This window comes from Montipora foliosa, chromosome 3 (assembly GCF_036669935.1).
Source record: "Montipora foliosa isolate CH-2021 chromosome 3, ASM3666993v2, whole genome shotgun sequence".
In the NCBI taxonomy this organism is placed as follows: Eukaryota; Metazoa; Cnidaria; class Anthozoa; order Scleractinia; family Acroporidae; genus Montipora; species Montipora foliosa.
Window position 1 is genome coordinate 63,392,214 of NC_090871.1, and position 12,500 is coordinate 63,404,713.

At 41.6% G+C, this 12,500-nt stretch overlaps 3 protein-coding genes across 3 annotated transcripts in view; 2 read left to right on the forward strand and 1 right to left on the reverse strand.

Moving 5' to 3' along the window:
• LOC137997926 (cleavage stimulation factor subunit 1-like) overlaps positions 1-3,848 on the forward strand; it is a 36,393-nt gene extending 32,545 nt beyond the window's left edge. The window contains exon 16 of the mRNA XM_068844253.1: positions 2,766-3,848. Coding sequence (XP_068700354.1) covers positions 2,766-2,872 — 107 coding nt within the window. The 3' untranslated portion in view covers positions 2,873-3,848. The remainder of the gene's footprint in view (positions 1-2,765) is intronic.
• A 1,867-nt stretch (positions 3,849-5,715) lies between these two features.
• On the forward strand, positions 5,716-6,156 carry LOC137996207 (histone H2B-like). The gene has a single exon (XM_068841628.1). The coding sequence runs from the start codon at positions 5,716-5,718 to the stop codon at positions 6,154-6,156; it is 441 nt and encodes a 146-aa protein (XP_068697729.1).
• A 3,577-nt stretch (positions 6,157-9,733) lies between these two features.
• The window catches only part of LOC137997928 (high affinity cGMP-specific 3',5'-cyclic phosphodiesterase 9A-like), a 40,998-nt gene continuing 38,231 nt past the window's right edge, over positions 9,734-12,500 (reverse strand). Inside the window, exon 18 of the mRNA XM_068844255.1 lies at positions 9,734-12,500. This exon is cut by the window's right edge and continues 445 nt beyond it. The gene's annotated coding sequence lies outside the window, so the exon portion shown is untranslated.

Below are 12,500 nucleotides of genomic sequence, written 5' to 3' on the forward strand. Positions count from 1 at the left end.
GTTGGGTCAAATTTGAAAACGGTCTAATTTTTCGTGCAACATTTTGGATGTTGCATGGTGTTGTACTCGTTTGGCCACGTTCACGCAACATGTTTGCACCAGAGCATGCGCGCTAGGTCCACTTGTTGAGCGCTAGGGGCCTGGGGCACATAAACATCGACGCGTTGCGTTAAAAATGTTGCATGCGTTTGGCCAGCCCGTTCAACACATGTCGCAACATCATGCAACAATGTTGTAAGATGTTGCGTTAAAATGTTGCGAGCGTTTGGCTAGGCCTTTACACGAGGCGGACTACACGCGCAACACGCGCGCGATAAAACGAGGCGCAGACAATCGAATTACCAAGTCAAAACTTTATCAAAATTCATTTTTCCGGAAACTGTTGATGAGGTTGCTGGTGTAACGATCATATGTCAGTTGCCTGGCAACGGGCTAACGGACAACTGCATGGTTAGAAGTCCGACTTCAAGGCAGGAGCCGCACTGTAACACCGCCGGCTAGATGCCGTACCCACCGAGCTGCAAGAGCTCTTGGTGGGAAACAACAATAGTTTTGCACGCCCTGCACGTGCATTTTTCACTTTTGTCCATTTCTTTGCTGTCGCCTGCAAAACAACAACGTGAAATGGCAAAATTTGAGGTTTTATGAAAAAACGTCATCACGTGAGGATAAATTTTCATTTTTCCCCTAAATTAAGAGCCGTTCAAACCAGTGTCATTTTTGAGGAACTACCACATCCTTGTCACATTAAAAAGGTTGAAATAGTCGCGAAGTGGTTACAATAACGTGAATTTATATTTTGAGATGACGTTCTCGTTGCCGTCGCCGTTGCTTAAGCGCCCTAAGGGAGTTTAAGAAACCAAGACGGCTACGGCGACGAAAACGTCACTTCAAAATTTAAGTTTGAGCTGTTCTAAGTATTTCATGATTATTCCATCTTGTTTATATTATTAAGTATGAACGAAGTGTCCTAAAACTGGATAGGTACGGACGGATTTGAAGTAAAGAGTGAGACTGAAAGAATCACCGTAGTTTGTCCACGTTGTCGTCAAAACCTTAAATTTGGTGATTTTACGTAGTAGTTTTGACGAGTACGGGAGAGAAATGTTCAAAAATGCGTGCCGCACGTGCAGCACGATCTTTTTGGTTCTTTTAACCAATAATATTACTGCTTTTTGGCGTTGTCGTTGCCGTAGCCGTCGTCGTTTCTTAAACTCCCTCTAGTCTTGTGGAGTACGGCAAAGAAATGCGCGAAAATGCGTGCTGCACGTGCAGCACGAGTATTTTTGCTGTTTTGAACTAGTGATGTTCTTGCTTTGTGGCGATGTCGTTGCCGTAGCCGTCGTCTTTGCTTTAGGGAGTTTAAGCGTTTCTTTGCATTTCTTTGCCGTACTCCACAAAACAACAACGTGAAATCACCAGATTTTAGGTTTTGACGACAACGTGAGCATATAACAGTGAAAAAGTCATTTTCAGTTTTGACTTTAAAACCGTTCATACCACTCCAGTTACAGGATAGTTCGCCCATATTGTACAGTGTGAACAAGACGGAATAATCGCGAAATACTTATATTATTGTATTTTGGACTGCAGTTTTCGTTGCCGTAGCCGTCGTCTTTGCTTAAACTCCCTTTTAACTCCCTAATAGGGAGTTAAAGAAGCGACGACGACTACGACTACGACTACGCCACAAAACAATAATATTATTGGTTAAAAGATTATGAATAATCGTGCTGCACGTGCAGCACGGATTTTAGCAAGTAAGTTAGCGGTCCTCCGCATAACGACGACGTGAAATCACCAAATTTGAGGTTTTGACGACAACGTAAGCATGCAACAGAGAATCTTTTATTCTCTATTTCCACTCTGAAGCCCCTCGTACCAGTTTATTTTTAGGATACTTCACCCTCATTGTAGGACCTAAGAGACTGAAAAATCGTAAAAGACATAATTATGATAGAGCCAAGGTATCTGTGGATGTGACGTTATCATCGACCGTCGCCGTCGTAGATCTAAAACTCCCTAATAACTCGTTTTTAAGGTAATTCCCTTAAAATTGTTCTACTATCACCTTTTTTGGAAACGTGGCATAATTAACATTCATGATATGAACATTAAAAAAATGCAATAAAAATTTGGGGTCACTGTGCTTGTTTACGCGTCAGCAGGCTCTTAAAATCACCTTCATACAGAATTAAGTCTTGGTTACTTGAAAGATACAAAATTTTATTTTGAAAAATAAAGCTTCTTTTATTCACATAAGCAGTATTGCTTCATTTACGCCGTTTTTGATTGCGTGGTTGTAGGAATAGTGCACTTTTTGGGACAGTTCTGTGGTTTGCTTGAAGTCCTCGCCTTAGCCAAAATACACCCAGTACGGAATTGTTTTCCAAAAAAAATCATGTTCTAGTATCAAACTTTTTTGCTTCTTCAAATAGGGTCTTTATTCGATTGTTCTTAGCAAATACCTGAAAAAAAATCGGGGGTCACCGTTTGAGAGAAAAGGAGCATTTATTTCGCTACAGGGCTTAGTCTGAGGGAAATCTCGTACGTTTTGTACACGCACGTGCTCATGTGCGCGCGCTAATGACGCGAAAATCGTGCGCAGTAGGGATGCGCAATGCAGTACTAAGGAATTACCTACATAGTTATTCTTTGTTGTCTTTTCGTCTGTTATTCAATTATTGGTCAAGATGACGCGAAAGCGAGCTCAAGTCAGATGATAAGTGGTCTGTTACAACGTTACTTTTTTTTCACCTCCCCAGGTCACAACAATCACATTCGATGTCTCACACACTCCTCCACAGGCGCAGCTTTTGTTTCTTGCAGTGATGATTTCAGGGCACGCTTTTGGTACTGTGAGGGGGTGTAGCAAGTCAGTTGCTCTGCCGAAACTTGGAGATGCTAACAAATCTGCTGTCGTTGATGTCTCCAGGAACGTGTTTAATGTGGCTCTCTTACCCCGAACAAAGTTGAATATTACGTCGGAACACCTGTTCTCTGTTTGGTGTCATTAAGGTTGTTAAGGTGTTCTGCAAATCTTCGGAAAAAGACCAGCTCCTCAGGAAAGCACTGTCCGGTCATCAGACGTAAAATGTTGCATGTATGTTCGTTTATGCTCGAGTAGGGGTCTCAATTTTTCGTTTCCTTTTGGGACAATTTCCTCTCGTCTTTTGACTCTTCTTGAGTATCTTCTGTGCCCTTCGTACGCTTTCTCGTTTAGTTAAACTCACTGTTCTCAATACTTCGAGACACTCTAAAATTTCATCTTATTCCCAAGTTGTTTGAGGCAATCAAATTCAGTTTATTACTTGTAGTAAAATCATGGATATAGTTTGACAGTGTTTGTTGCGTTGTGGATCGCTTTCATTTTTAATATCGCAGAACTTGTGCTGTATGTGCAAGCTACGATTGTGTAATTTTTTTTTGTAGACGTTTACAAGAAAATAAAGTGAAAACCATCAGAAGTTTACTTTATAGATGGGGATGAAATATTTGATCCAATACCGAGATAAATGCGGCTCTTTCCGCAAAGGGAGGAAAAATGTTTTGTTTGGCGCACCACAGGCATCCCAGACGTACGGAAACGAGGTTTCTACGCTTTGACGTTTTTTTTTCCCGACAATCTACAACTTAGTGTGAATAGAGCCTTTTAAATTAAAGTAGTTCGTTTAAAAAGGGAAGGTCTCTATCATCCACATTGAAACATCTCAAAACGCCGATGAGACCACACTTACCCCAAGCTGAGTGTGAAGGAAAGCCAACAAAAATATAAGGATTTGTATGAGAATCCCGATAAAGGATAATTTTACGAAAAATTTGTCAATTAAAAAGCATAGCCTTATTGCCATTGTGGGTCGCTTCCTTCCTGTGTGGTTTTCTCCCAGATTCGACGCGAATTAAGCCATTTATCAGGTCGTCGGTTGTCAACGGTTATAGGCTGAACACTTAATTTCAAGGACCCCATCAAATTTAGTCAAATATGCCTGGTTAAAATGTTCCCACGGTTAAAGTTCCACCGTAGAATTCAAGGGCAAAGGTTTTTCTTTCACCTCAATCCGCTAGCCGCGCAATTGAAGCCCTGCCAGCGACGTCAGGCTTCTGTTAGTGTCCCAAACGAATCGATAAAAAGACAACACCACACGGCGACCGTTGAGTTTCCGCTTGGTTACGACTTTTTGCTTGTGGCTTGGTTACGAGTCTTTGTTTGAGACTGAGTCATGACTCTGTTAATATTTTCTTCAAACTTTTATTGAATCATTTGCTTTAAATTCTGCATATTGGAAGAAATTAAAGCCACAGTATTGTTCATCTGTATTTCTTCCATAAATAACAATCGATGCTCAGATCTCAATGAACAACGGCCCCTGCTGGCAGAGGATGGTTTGCCTGTGGGAGAACTTAAGAGATTGGTTGAAAACGAGTCGTGCGCGTGTATGCGTGAGTGTTTGCGCGTGCGTGGGGGTTTTCAAATTTCTTTTCCATACTCCACTTTTCTCTACTGCCATTTGCAAAGTTCGACGCAAAGTGGTACTTATACTTCGAGACAATTATCAGCGTTTCGTCCTGAGAAGGTAAACGTTTTGGTGCGTTTTTCATGATAACCCACAACGCTGCTGAAACGGCCGAGGGATTTGAAAACGGTTTCAAAAAGCAACATTTCAAAAAAGCTTATGTTTTCGTGTGGGCGGAGACTTCAGAAGACGATGATGGCATTAGAGAATTTCAAAATCCGTTTTCATAGTTATTTGGCAATTGATACCTGAGAACTCTACGAAAATCCCAGTGTGTATTTAAAAAAATATATATTTTACTTCGTTTTCGCCGAGATGGCCCAAGATTTCGACTTTACTGCTTGGAGAAACTATAGTTTTACCAGTAAAACATTTTCCCTCAATGCCGAACGTTTTAGGGGATTACCCAGGCCAAAAGGACATTTAGTCGCTTTTCATCCTCGATGGTCATACAAAAGGAGTCGTCGTAGTGGAAGACGAGCATATTAAGCCGAAAGCCTTTGAGAGACACATCCCTTCCAAAAATGTAAATCTCTTAGATGATGTTTTAGTTATAAGAAATCTGTATCGTAGAATCCGAAAGTCTTAGAGCAGTTTGTCTCTCCCTAACATGTATTTCCTCGTGGTTTCTTGTTAGGTGCCCTCCGTAGATGCTTCTAAATTCACGGTGCTTTCCATTAATTAAGCCAAAATTTCCGGAAATTTCGGGCTGAAGTCAAATGGAACGGTCCGTTTCGGTTCGGTCCGACAGGAATACATGTATATGGGACCACCTCTGGAGGTGGTCCTCTTTGACCGGTCCGACCGAAACGTACAGTTCCATTTACAAAAGTTCTTGTTTCCTGGGGCATTTCATTGTGATGTCACCGAAATTTCGGTCGAAACGGAAATGGAACGCTTCGGTCCGGTTGGAAATTTACTTTTGATGAAAAATGTCGTTCCACTTTTTCTTGGTTAGTTCCACTGGTCTCGGAACTGATGGTCAGGCATAATGGCAAGCACCCTCAGTTCCCTCAGTGTAGGTTGAGGATTTTCTTAAATTGACAAGGATCGAAATTCACCAATCGCAAGTCTAGTTTTGACCTTGACCGCGCGTGAAAACACCAATCATAGTCTAGTAATTTGGATCCTAGGTAATTTGATGCGGCTGGGTTCCACAATATAAATATTACGGCTTGGTGCTTTGTCGGGTTGATAAGAAATGGCGCGAAGTCGAAGCGTGAAACCGAAGGTGTCAAAGGTTACTAAAACTGAAACCAAAGTAGCAGCGGGGACGGCTAGCTCTGTGGCCGGCAAGAGAAATCGAACGGCGAAGAGGAATTACACTTCTTACTCACATTTTCTCCTCAAAGTACTGAAAGAAGTCCATCCTGACGCTACGATTTCCCGTAAAGCTATGGATATCATGAACTCCTTCGTCAACGACATCTTCGAACGTGTTGCCCGTGAAGCTTCTCGCTTAGCCAAGTACAGCAAACTGTCAACTATTGGTTCGCGCGAGATTTTTACTGCCGTTAGACTGCTTCTACCCGATGAGCTGGCCAAGCACGCAATCAGCGAAGGAACGAAAGCTGTTACCAGGTACTCAAGCAGCAAGAGAAGTGAGTCTCCCACCAGTCGAGTCAAAAGACCGAACAACTGAACTCCGAACACAGAGAGCTTCGTTTATTGCATTTCAAGGTGTTGAATTTCTGCATGATTTCTGTCTTTTTCAAACTGAAAAGTGAATATTTCATGACGTTAGGATTGTTATTCGTGTCACTCGATCAAGGATGAAGTTAATATGTATTTTCAATTTTACTGATGTGCTGGCCAAAACATAAGGCGACTTAATGTTCTTGAATGAAATAAATGTATGTATTTGAATTGCGGGTTCCAATAGTCAAAAGAGTCAAGTGATCCTCGCACCTGAATTTTCAGGTGTTTACAAGATGGGGAGTTTACGAAAGCACGGGCGTTTTTGAAACGTGGACGGAAACCGGAACGGAACATTTCGCGTGGCAGGACAGTGGTATCTTCCCAGGTTTTTATACTAATCATCTCTAATGGAGAAAAGATACTTAGCAATCTAAATTATGTAATGTGGTTGTGTGAAGACCAGTTAAAACTGCTCACTTCCTGTGTTGTTCCACATCTCAAAAATGCACGTGCTTAGCTCTTGACTGCCAATTACCTGGTACTTACCTAGTGACTGAATTCTGATTAGTGTGGGAAAAAAAGTATGAGGCATGCACGCATTAAGACCATCATCTGAGGAGGGCAGTGGTGTTATTTTCTAAGGTCCTAGAGAAATTCGCTCGTTTGCAAACACGGTGAAATTTTCGCATCGCATGGAAAAATTTTCACCACCTCTCGAAGTGGCGAAGTAGAGGACTATTTTCCCTCGTGTCTAAGGACCAATTTCTAAACGGTTTGGTCACACTCGATGAAATCTTGGACATTGTGTATACCTAAGTTAGTTCCTCTTGCGTGGGGTGTTGAAATTGACGTTGTTTGGCGATTTCAGGTCTTCAAGTTATTTTTGCAATTTTCACCAATTCTCAGGCCTGTGCGGTACATCCTGTCGAAGCTATTTGTGGAAGCGTTTCACTCAACTTTACAGAGTTACGAGCGACGTATGTATGGCGCCGCCATGATGGTGCACCGGCGGCCAGAAATCCATACTGACGAACATCCGGAATTAACTTAGCGATGAAAACGATCACTTTTCGCTCATGAGATAAAGTACAGGTGCATGAACACACCTCCTAATGTACTTGAATCGCTCAGACTGCTGAGTACCTTTGTGTTATGGTGTCACGCAAGGTGACAATTCGGAAATTCAAAATGCTGCATTTTCGAAATGTGAGACGTCATGGAACTGGAAACTTGAAAAAAGATTTATTTATAGGCGATCTTCAACCTCCGAATGATAACAATTCAAAACACCTTGCGGTTTTGACTTTAGGATTTGATGACGTCACTGTAAAAACCCGGCCATCTATACAGTTTACTTCACGTTAAACGTGTCCGGCGAAGATTTCTCACACACCTTCTAACGAATTGTGCTTAGAGTGTGCATATGCACAGTTACTAGGGCAAATACTGAAATCTTCGTAGAGATTAGTGACTTACCCACCGGATAAAGTAATCCAACCATTGAGCTGCTGGGATCTGGTCTTTGCTATTCCAGAGGAGGCCTTCCGCTCAATCATTTTATGTTTGCTATCTTTTTTTGAGTTGCACGGTGTCAGATTTCCCCCACGACTTCACGGCTGACAGGAAGAAACCTCTTTTCACAAAGTACAGATAGATAGTTTATTGCATTTGAAACCTTACAGCCAAAAGGCTGAATTTGCTTACGTTTACAGTAAATTAAAAATAGACGCCACGACTCCAAAACAGCACTGACGAAAACGCTAATACAACCCTCTTATTTGCAACTTTCCTCTGAGGACTGTGATGCTCTCCCTGGTTACTTGCGTTCTCGTTGAACGATCCTTCGTCGTTTTTCTATGATTTCGTGGGTTATCTTTACCTTCAGCACGTAGTCACTGCTGTTTTGGACTCCTTCATGTGCCTTATAGGCTGGTTTTAAATAGCGTCGTAGTCGTAAACAGAATCGCAGTGCAGAGTCGGAAGCAGAAGCAGACGAACAAACCAATCACAATCCTCGATTCTAAGCATTGTGATTGGTTGGTTCTTCCGCTTCTGCTTCCGACTCCGACAATCTAGTTTTCACTGGATCATAAGCGACGGAGTCATAAGCGGAGTCGAAAGAAAATGGGAACGTTCTGATTCTTCCGACTCCGATTCCGTCGAGCTTATGACTCCGCTTGACTTCTTTTTGTGCGTGTTTATGGATGGACCTTCGTCTCGGTCCAGTCTCCCTCGCAGCCGTTTTTAGTATCGTCACGCAACGCTCCTCCTCTGTGGCCTCAGTCTTGTGTGTCTTGGAAGATCGTTTAGTGACCCGTCCTAAGACTTACGATTGGTCACCATTGAATCGCGGGTCGCTAAGCGATCTTCCAACGGTTTCGGTTACGCGCTTTTTGAATAAAGCCTCATCCGATAGCTCTCGAAGCAAATATTTGCAGAGTTTGGCGGCCCTTAATTCCTTCTCGGTGTACAAGCGGCTCGAATGAAGAAGACGAATGGGTATCGGAGGTATCGTCCGTGATCTACGTGGAATTTCGAGGCGATGGAAGCCTTGGAAGCGAATTAATGGCCCTTTTCCTTTTCGGAGATTCCGTTCGGCGGCTTCGTCTCGGTCCCCAACCTTGAGAAAGAGTATATAGAGGCAAAAGAAGATTCAACAAAAACCACCTAAATCGTTCTTAATCGACCAAGAAACCGTACCAGAGACAAAGACACACAAGACTGAAGCAAGGAAAGCTATTTTTATTTTAAAATCATAAATATTTTTGTGAATTTTGAGAATAACATTTTGCGTTGTTTTGAGTTTACAGTGTCCCTGTGTAGAGCTCCAGCGCTAGAACGACTAGACAAATAAAGTTTCTTTCCTTTCCTCATTTACTTAAATCCTTATATTTCTACTCTTGCATAAAATAGTACAGTACAAATACGCATATATCGAGCATTGGCTACCTGTGCTAAAGCGAATACTAAACTGGCTGCCGTTTTGCAATAAGGTGGATTTTTCAGAGAAATTCTTCACTTGAACTCTAATGGAACACGCCATCACTTTGCACTTTAATTTGCAAAATGTGAAGACAGATATCTCTGAAACTAATGAAAATGCGAAACACCATTCTTCCCCACTTAAACATAAAAGTGTTTTCACATGACGCCACGAAGGCCATATTGGAGGAGTGAAACAAAGGAACAGCTGCCATGTTAGACTTTCGAAAAGTCCTTCGTCTCACGTTGACTTCGTCGCTCGCTCATCCGCTTCGCGTCCGGAAAATCACGCTTCGCTCGCCAAAACATTTTCTCCTGGGATTCTCGTGCGATCGACTTGTGGCAAATCTACGGCCATGTTTGAGGAGTGAAATATTCTTTTGGGAATTGAACTCTATTTTTTTGGAAAATTATTCCTTTTGTTTTAATATGCAAATACGGCTGCTGGTCACATGAGTGAAAACACTCGTTAGGGGCGGTACCATTAAAAATGCGTGAGAGCGGAGGGAAGGTTTTTGATTGTTCCACGGTGTCGGTGGAGACGGTTTAGATGGGCACAGACCGTTTCGCCAGATGAAAACATGAAAATGACACTGAACAACTCTTTATCCTTAACTCTTTACTCATGTTCATAAAAACCGATCTTTCTTCTCTACAATAAAAATCCTAAAAAGCAATAAATAGATACATTTTACAAACGAATATTACACAAGCGCGTCTTCATGTACTCTCATTGTATTCACACCAACTACAATAGAAATGTAATGCTAGTACCGTGACACTGTCGTCTGTCAAGCTGTGGACACATTATTTTAAGAGTCCATAGATTAAAGCAAGAACGATGAAAATAAGGGCTAATTGACGTTGGAGTTACCAATTTTTAAGTATTTTCTGGCTAGTATCGTTTAGGAGTGTTCTTTTCTTGTCCGTTGGCCAAGTTCCAAACGGAGTAATTAGAACGGGTTCAGGCACCCCTCCAATTATCGCTTGAAGCAAATATTCCGGGTTTTTTTTTACCTAAATGGATCGCGCCCTCAATTGCTGCCAAAAGGTGAAGACTATTTTCGGCTATGTGCTAAACTTAGTAGCCCGAGTCATTTTTTTAAGAGCCCAGAATTAATTAATTCCAGTTGGGATCAAATTTACAAGAAAGTCAGGATGAATCAAGTTAAGGCGCCCGTTCGGGTTACTAGTTCAGAAATTTCGTCGCCCGTGCTCGCAAGTAGGGAGTTTAAGAAACCACGGCGGCTACGGGGACGAAAACGTCACTTCAAAATATACGTTTGAGCTATTCTAAGTATTTCGGGTTTATTCAATCTTGTTTATATTATAAAATATGTGCGAAGTGTCCTACAACTGGATTGGTACGGACGGATTTGAAGTAAAGAGCGAGACTGAAAGATTCACTGTAGTTTGTCCACGATGTCGTCAAAACCTCAAATTTGGTCATTTCACGTAGTAGTTTTGACGAGTACAGGAGAGAAATGTTAAAAAATGCGTGCCGCACGTGCAGCATGATCTTTTTGGTTCTTTAACCAATAATATTACTGCTTTTTGTCGTTTCTTAAACTCCCTAATAAGGCGCCCCAGGCAACCAGGCGACCGTTAGGCAGCAGCCTTGGGCCCATATTGGTGTATCAAGTCAATACTAAGGAAATCGACCGTTTCCATGGAAACGTTTCCCTTTGTTTCGATGACTCTATTACTGGTTCAATTAAAGACAAAATCCGGGAAATTTTCCCCCCATATGAAAATTGATAGCACCTTTCAAACTTAGCACAAACTGGAAATCATCCGAAAGTTCTTGATGGACGAATTATTGTGATTGTTCGTCTGGAATGGTGATTGGTCTCTTTGCACGTATTTCTAGTTATTTCTACACAGACGGAACTTCAGAAGAACCTCCGTCTTTTACTTAAGTTCGTCCCGAAGGAATGATCCGTCCCTGGTATCAATGGAGGCAAGGTGTCCTGAAATTCTTAAGTCTTCGGTGTCGTTTCTCGATGGAATAACCCACAGCGTGGAATCTTGCAGGTAACTGCTGCGAATATTTAGCTGTGTTTATCCAGCGTGGCAAGCGATCTCGTTTGAGCGAAGTGTTCCGGAAAAATGAGCTCTGGAGATCCCCCAACCACTTCCCCCTACAATGCGAGAAAAATCCCCAGAGTAGTAAAAGGTTATTAAAATACTTGATCCAAATTCGATCAAATAAATAAGTTCGATGCCTCTATTTCCTACAGTCATCAAGGCGCAATAGCCTTAACTTATCTCCAACATTGGAAACAAATAAAAATTGATTCGCGCCAGTTTAGGCCCTTGATTCTCGAGAACTGGGCACCACCTCGTGTTTTTCATAGCAATTGCGAACTAAACTTTGAACTTCTGTATTACGATAGATTTTTGAGGAATGTCGTATCGTTACAAATTCTCTTTACATCCTGTCTAGTTATTCAACATAAAACTACGAAACTACCATGCTTGTGGATGCTTCTTTACACCCCGCGACTATACTAGATTGTGTTTTGCGTACTAGCATTCGCTCTGCAGCGTCAAAAGGAAGACCTTTCGAGGAATTAATTAATTATTATTTTACACTTCTCTTCAAAACAAGTAAAAAGGGTAGTCTTCTCAGTCTAGGTGGCTGAAACCGGTTTCAACACTTTCAAGAGACCTTGTTATTAGAAGGATTGACACTACAACACTTTATCACGTAACACCAATGTTATGGTACCAAGTGAAACAATGACTATTGCTGAACAAGAAGAAGTCCTTTTTGTGACGTAACACGTTACCATGGCAACAGGAAAGCCCTACAAAAACAGCCTATATTTTGGCTTTGGTTGCTCATACCTGAAAAACGAACTTGGTGACCCCACTTTCTTATTGCACAGATGTGATTAGCAGGCCACGATGAAACTCTCTCAAAAGTTAAAAAAACTTCTGAGGAGCGGATTCAGAGCTCCTTAAATTTTCAATTATTTAAGGTGGCTCTCAATCCGCTCTACAGATTTTCTTTAAACTTTGCAGAAAGTTTCATTCTGGCATACTGAAATAAGAAAATGAGGATCACAGAGTTCGTTTTACAGATATGAGCAGCTAAAGCCAAAATATGGGGTGTTTTTGCAAGGCTTTCCTGTTGCCACGGCAACTTTTTATGTCATAAAAATGACCGAATCTTTTTCAGCAAAAATTGGTGTTTGATATGGTACCATAACATTCCTGTTAAGTGATAAAGTGTTGTACTCTCTATCCTTCTAGTTAGGTGGCTCAAACTTGGTTTGAGCCACCTTAAATGATTAAGTGTTGTAGTGTCAATTCTTCTAATAGGAATGTTTCTTTCAAGTGTTGAAACTCGTTTGAGCCACT

Bases quoted from the DNA above. Each gene is read 5' to 3' on its own strand.
- LOC137996207 (XM_068841628.1), top strand. From the start codon at position 5,716: ATGGCGCGAAGTCGAAGCGTGAAACCGAAGGTGTCAAAGGTTACTAAA.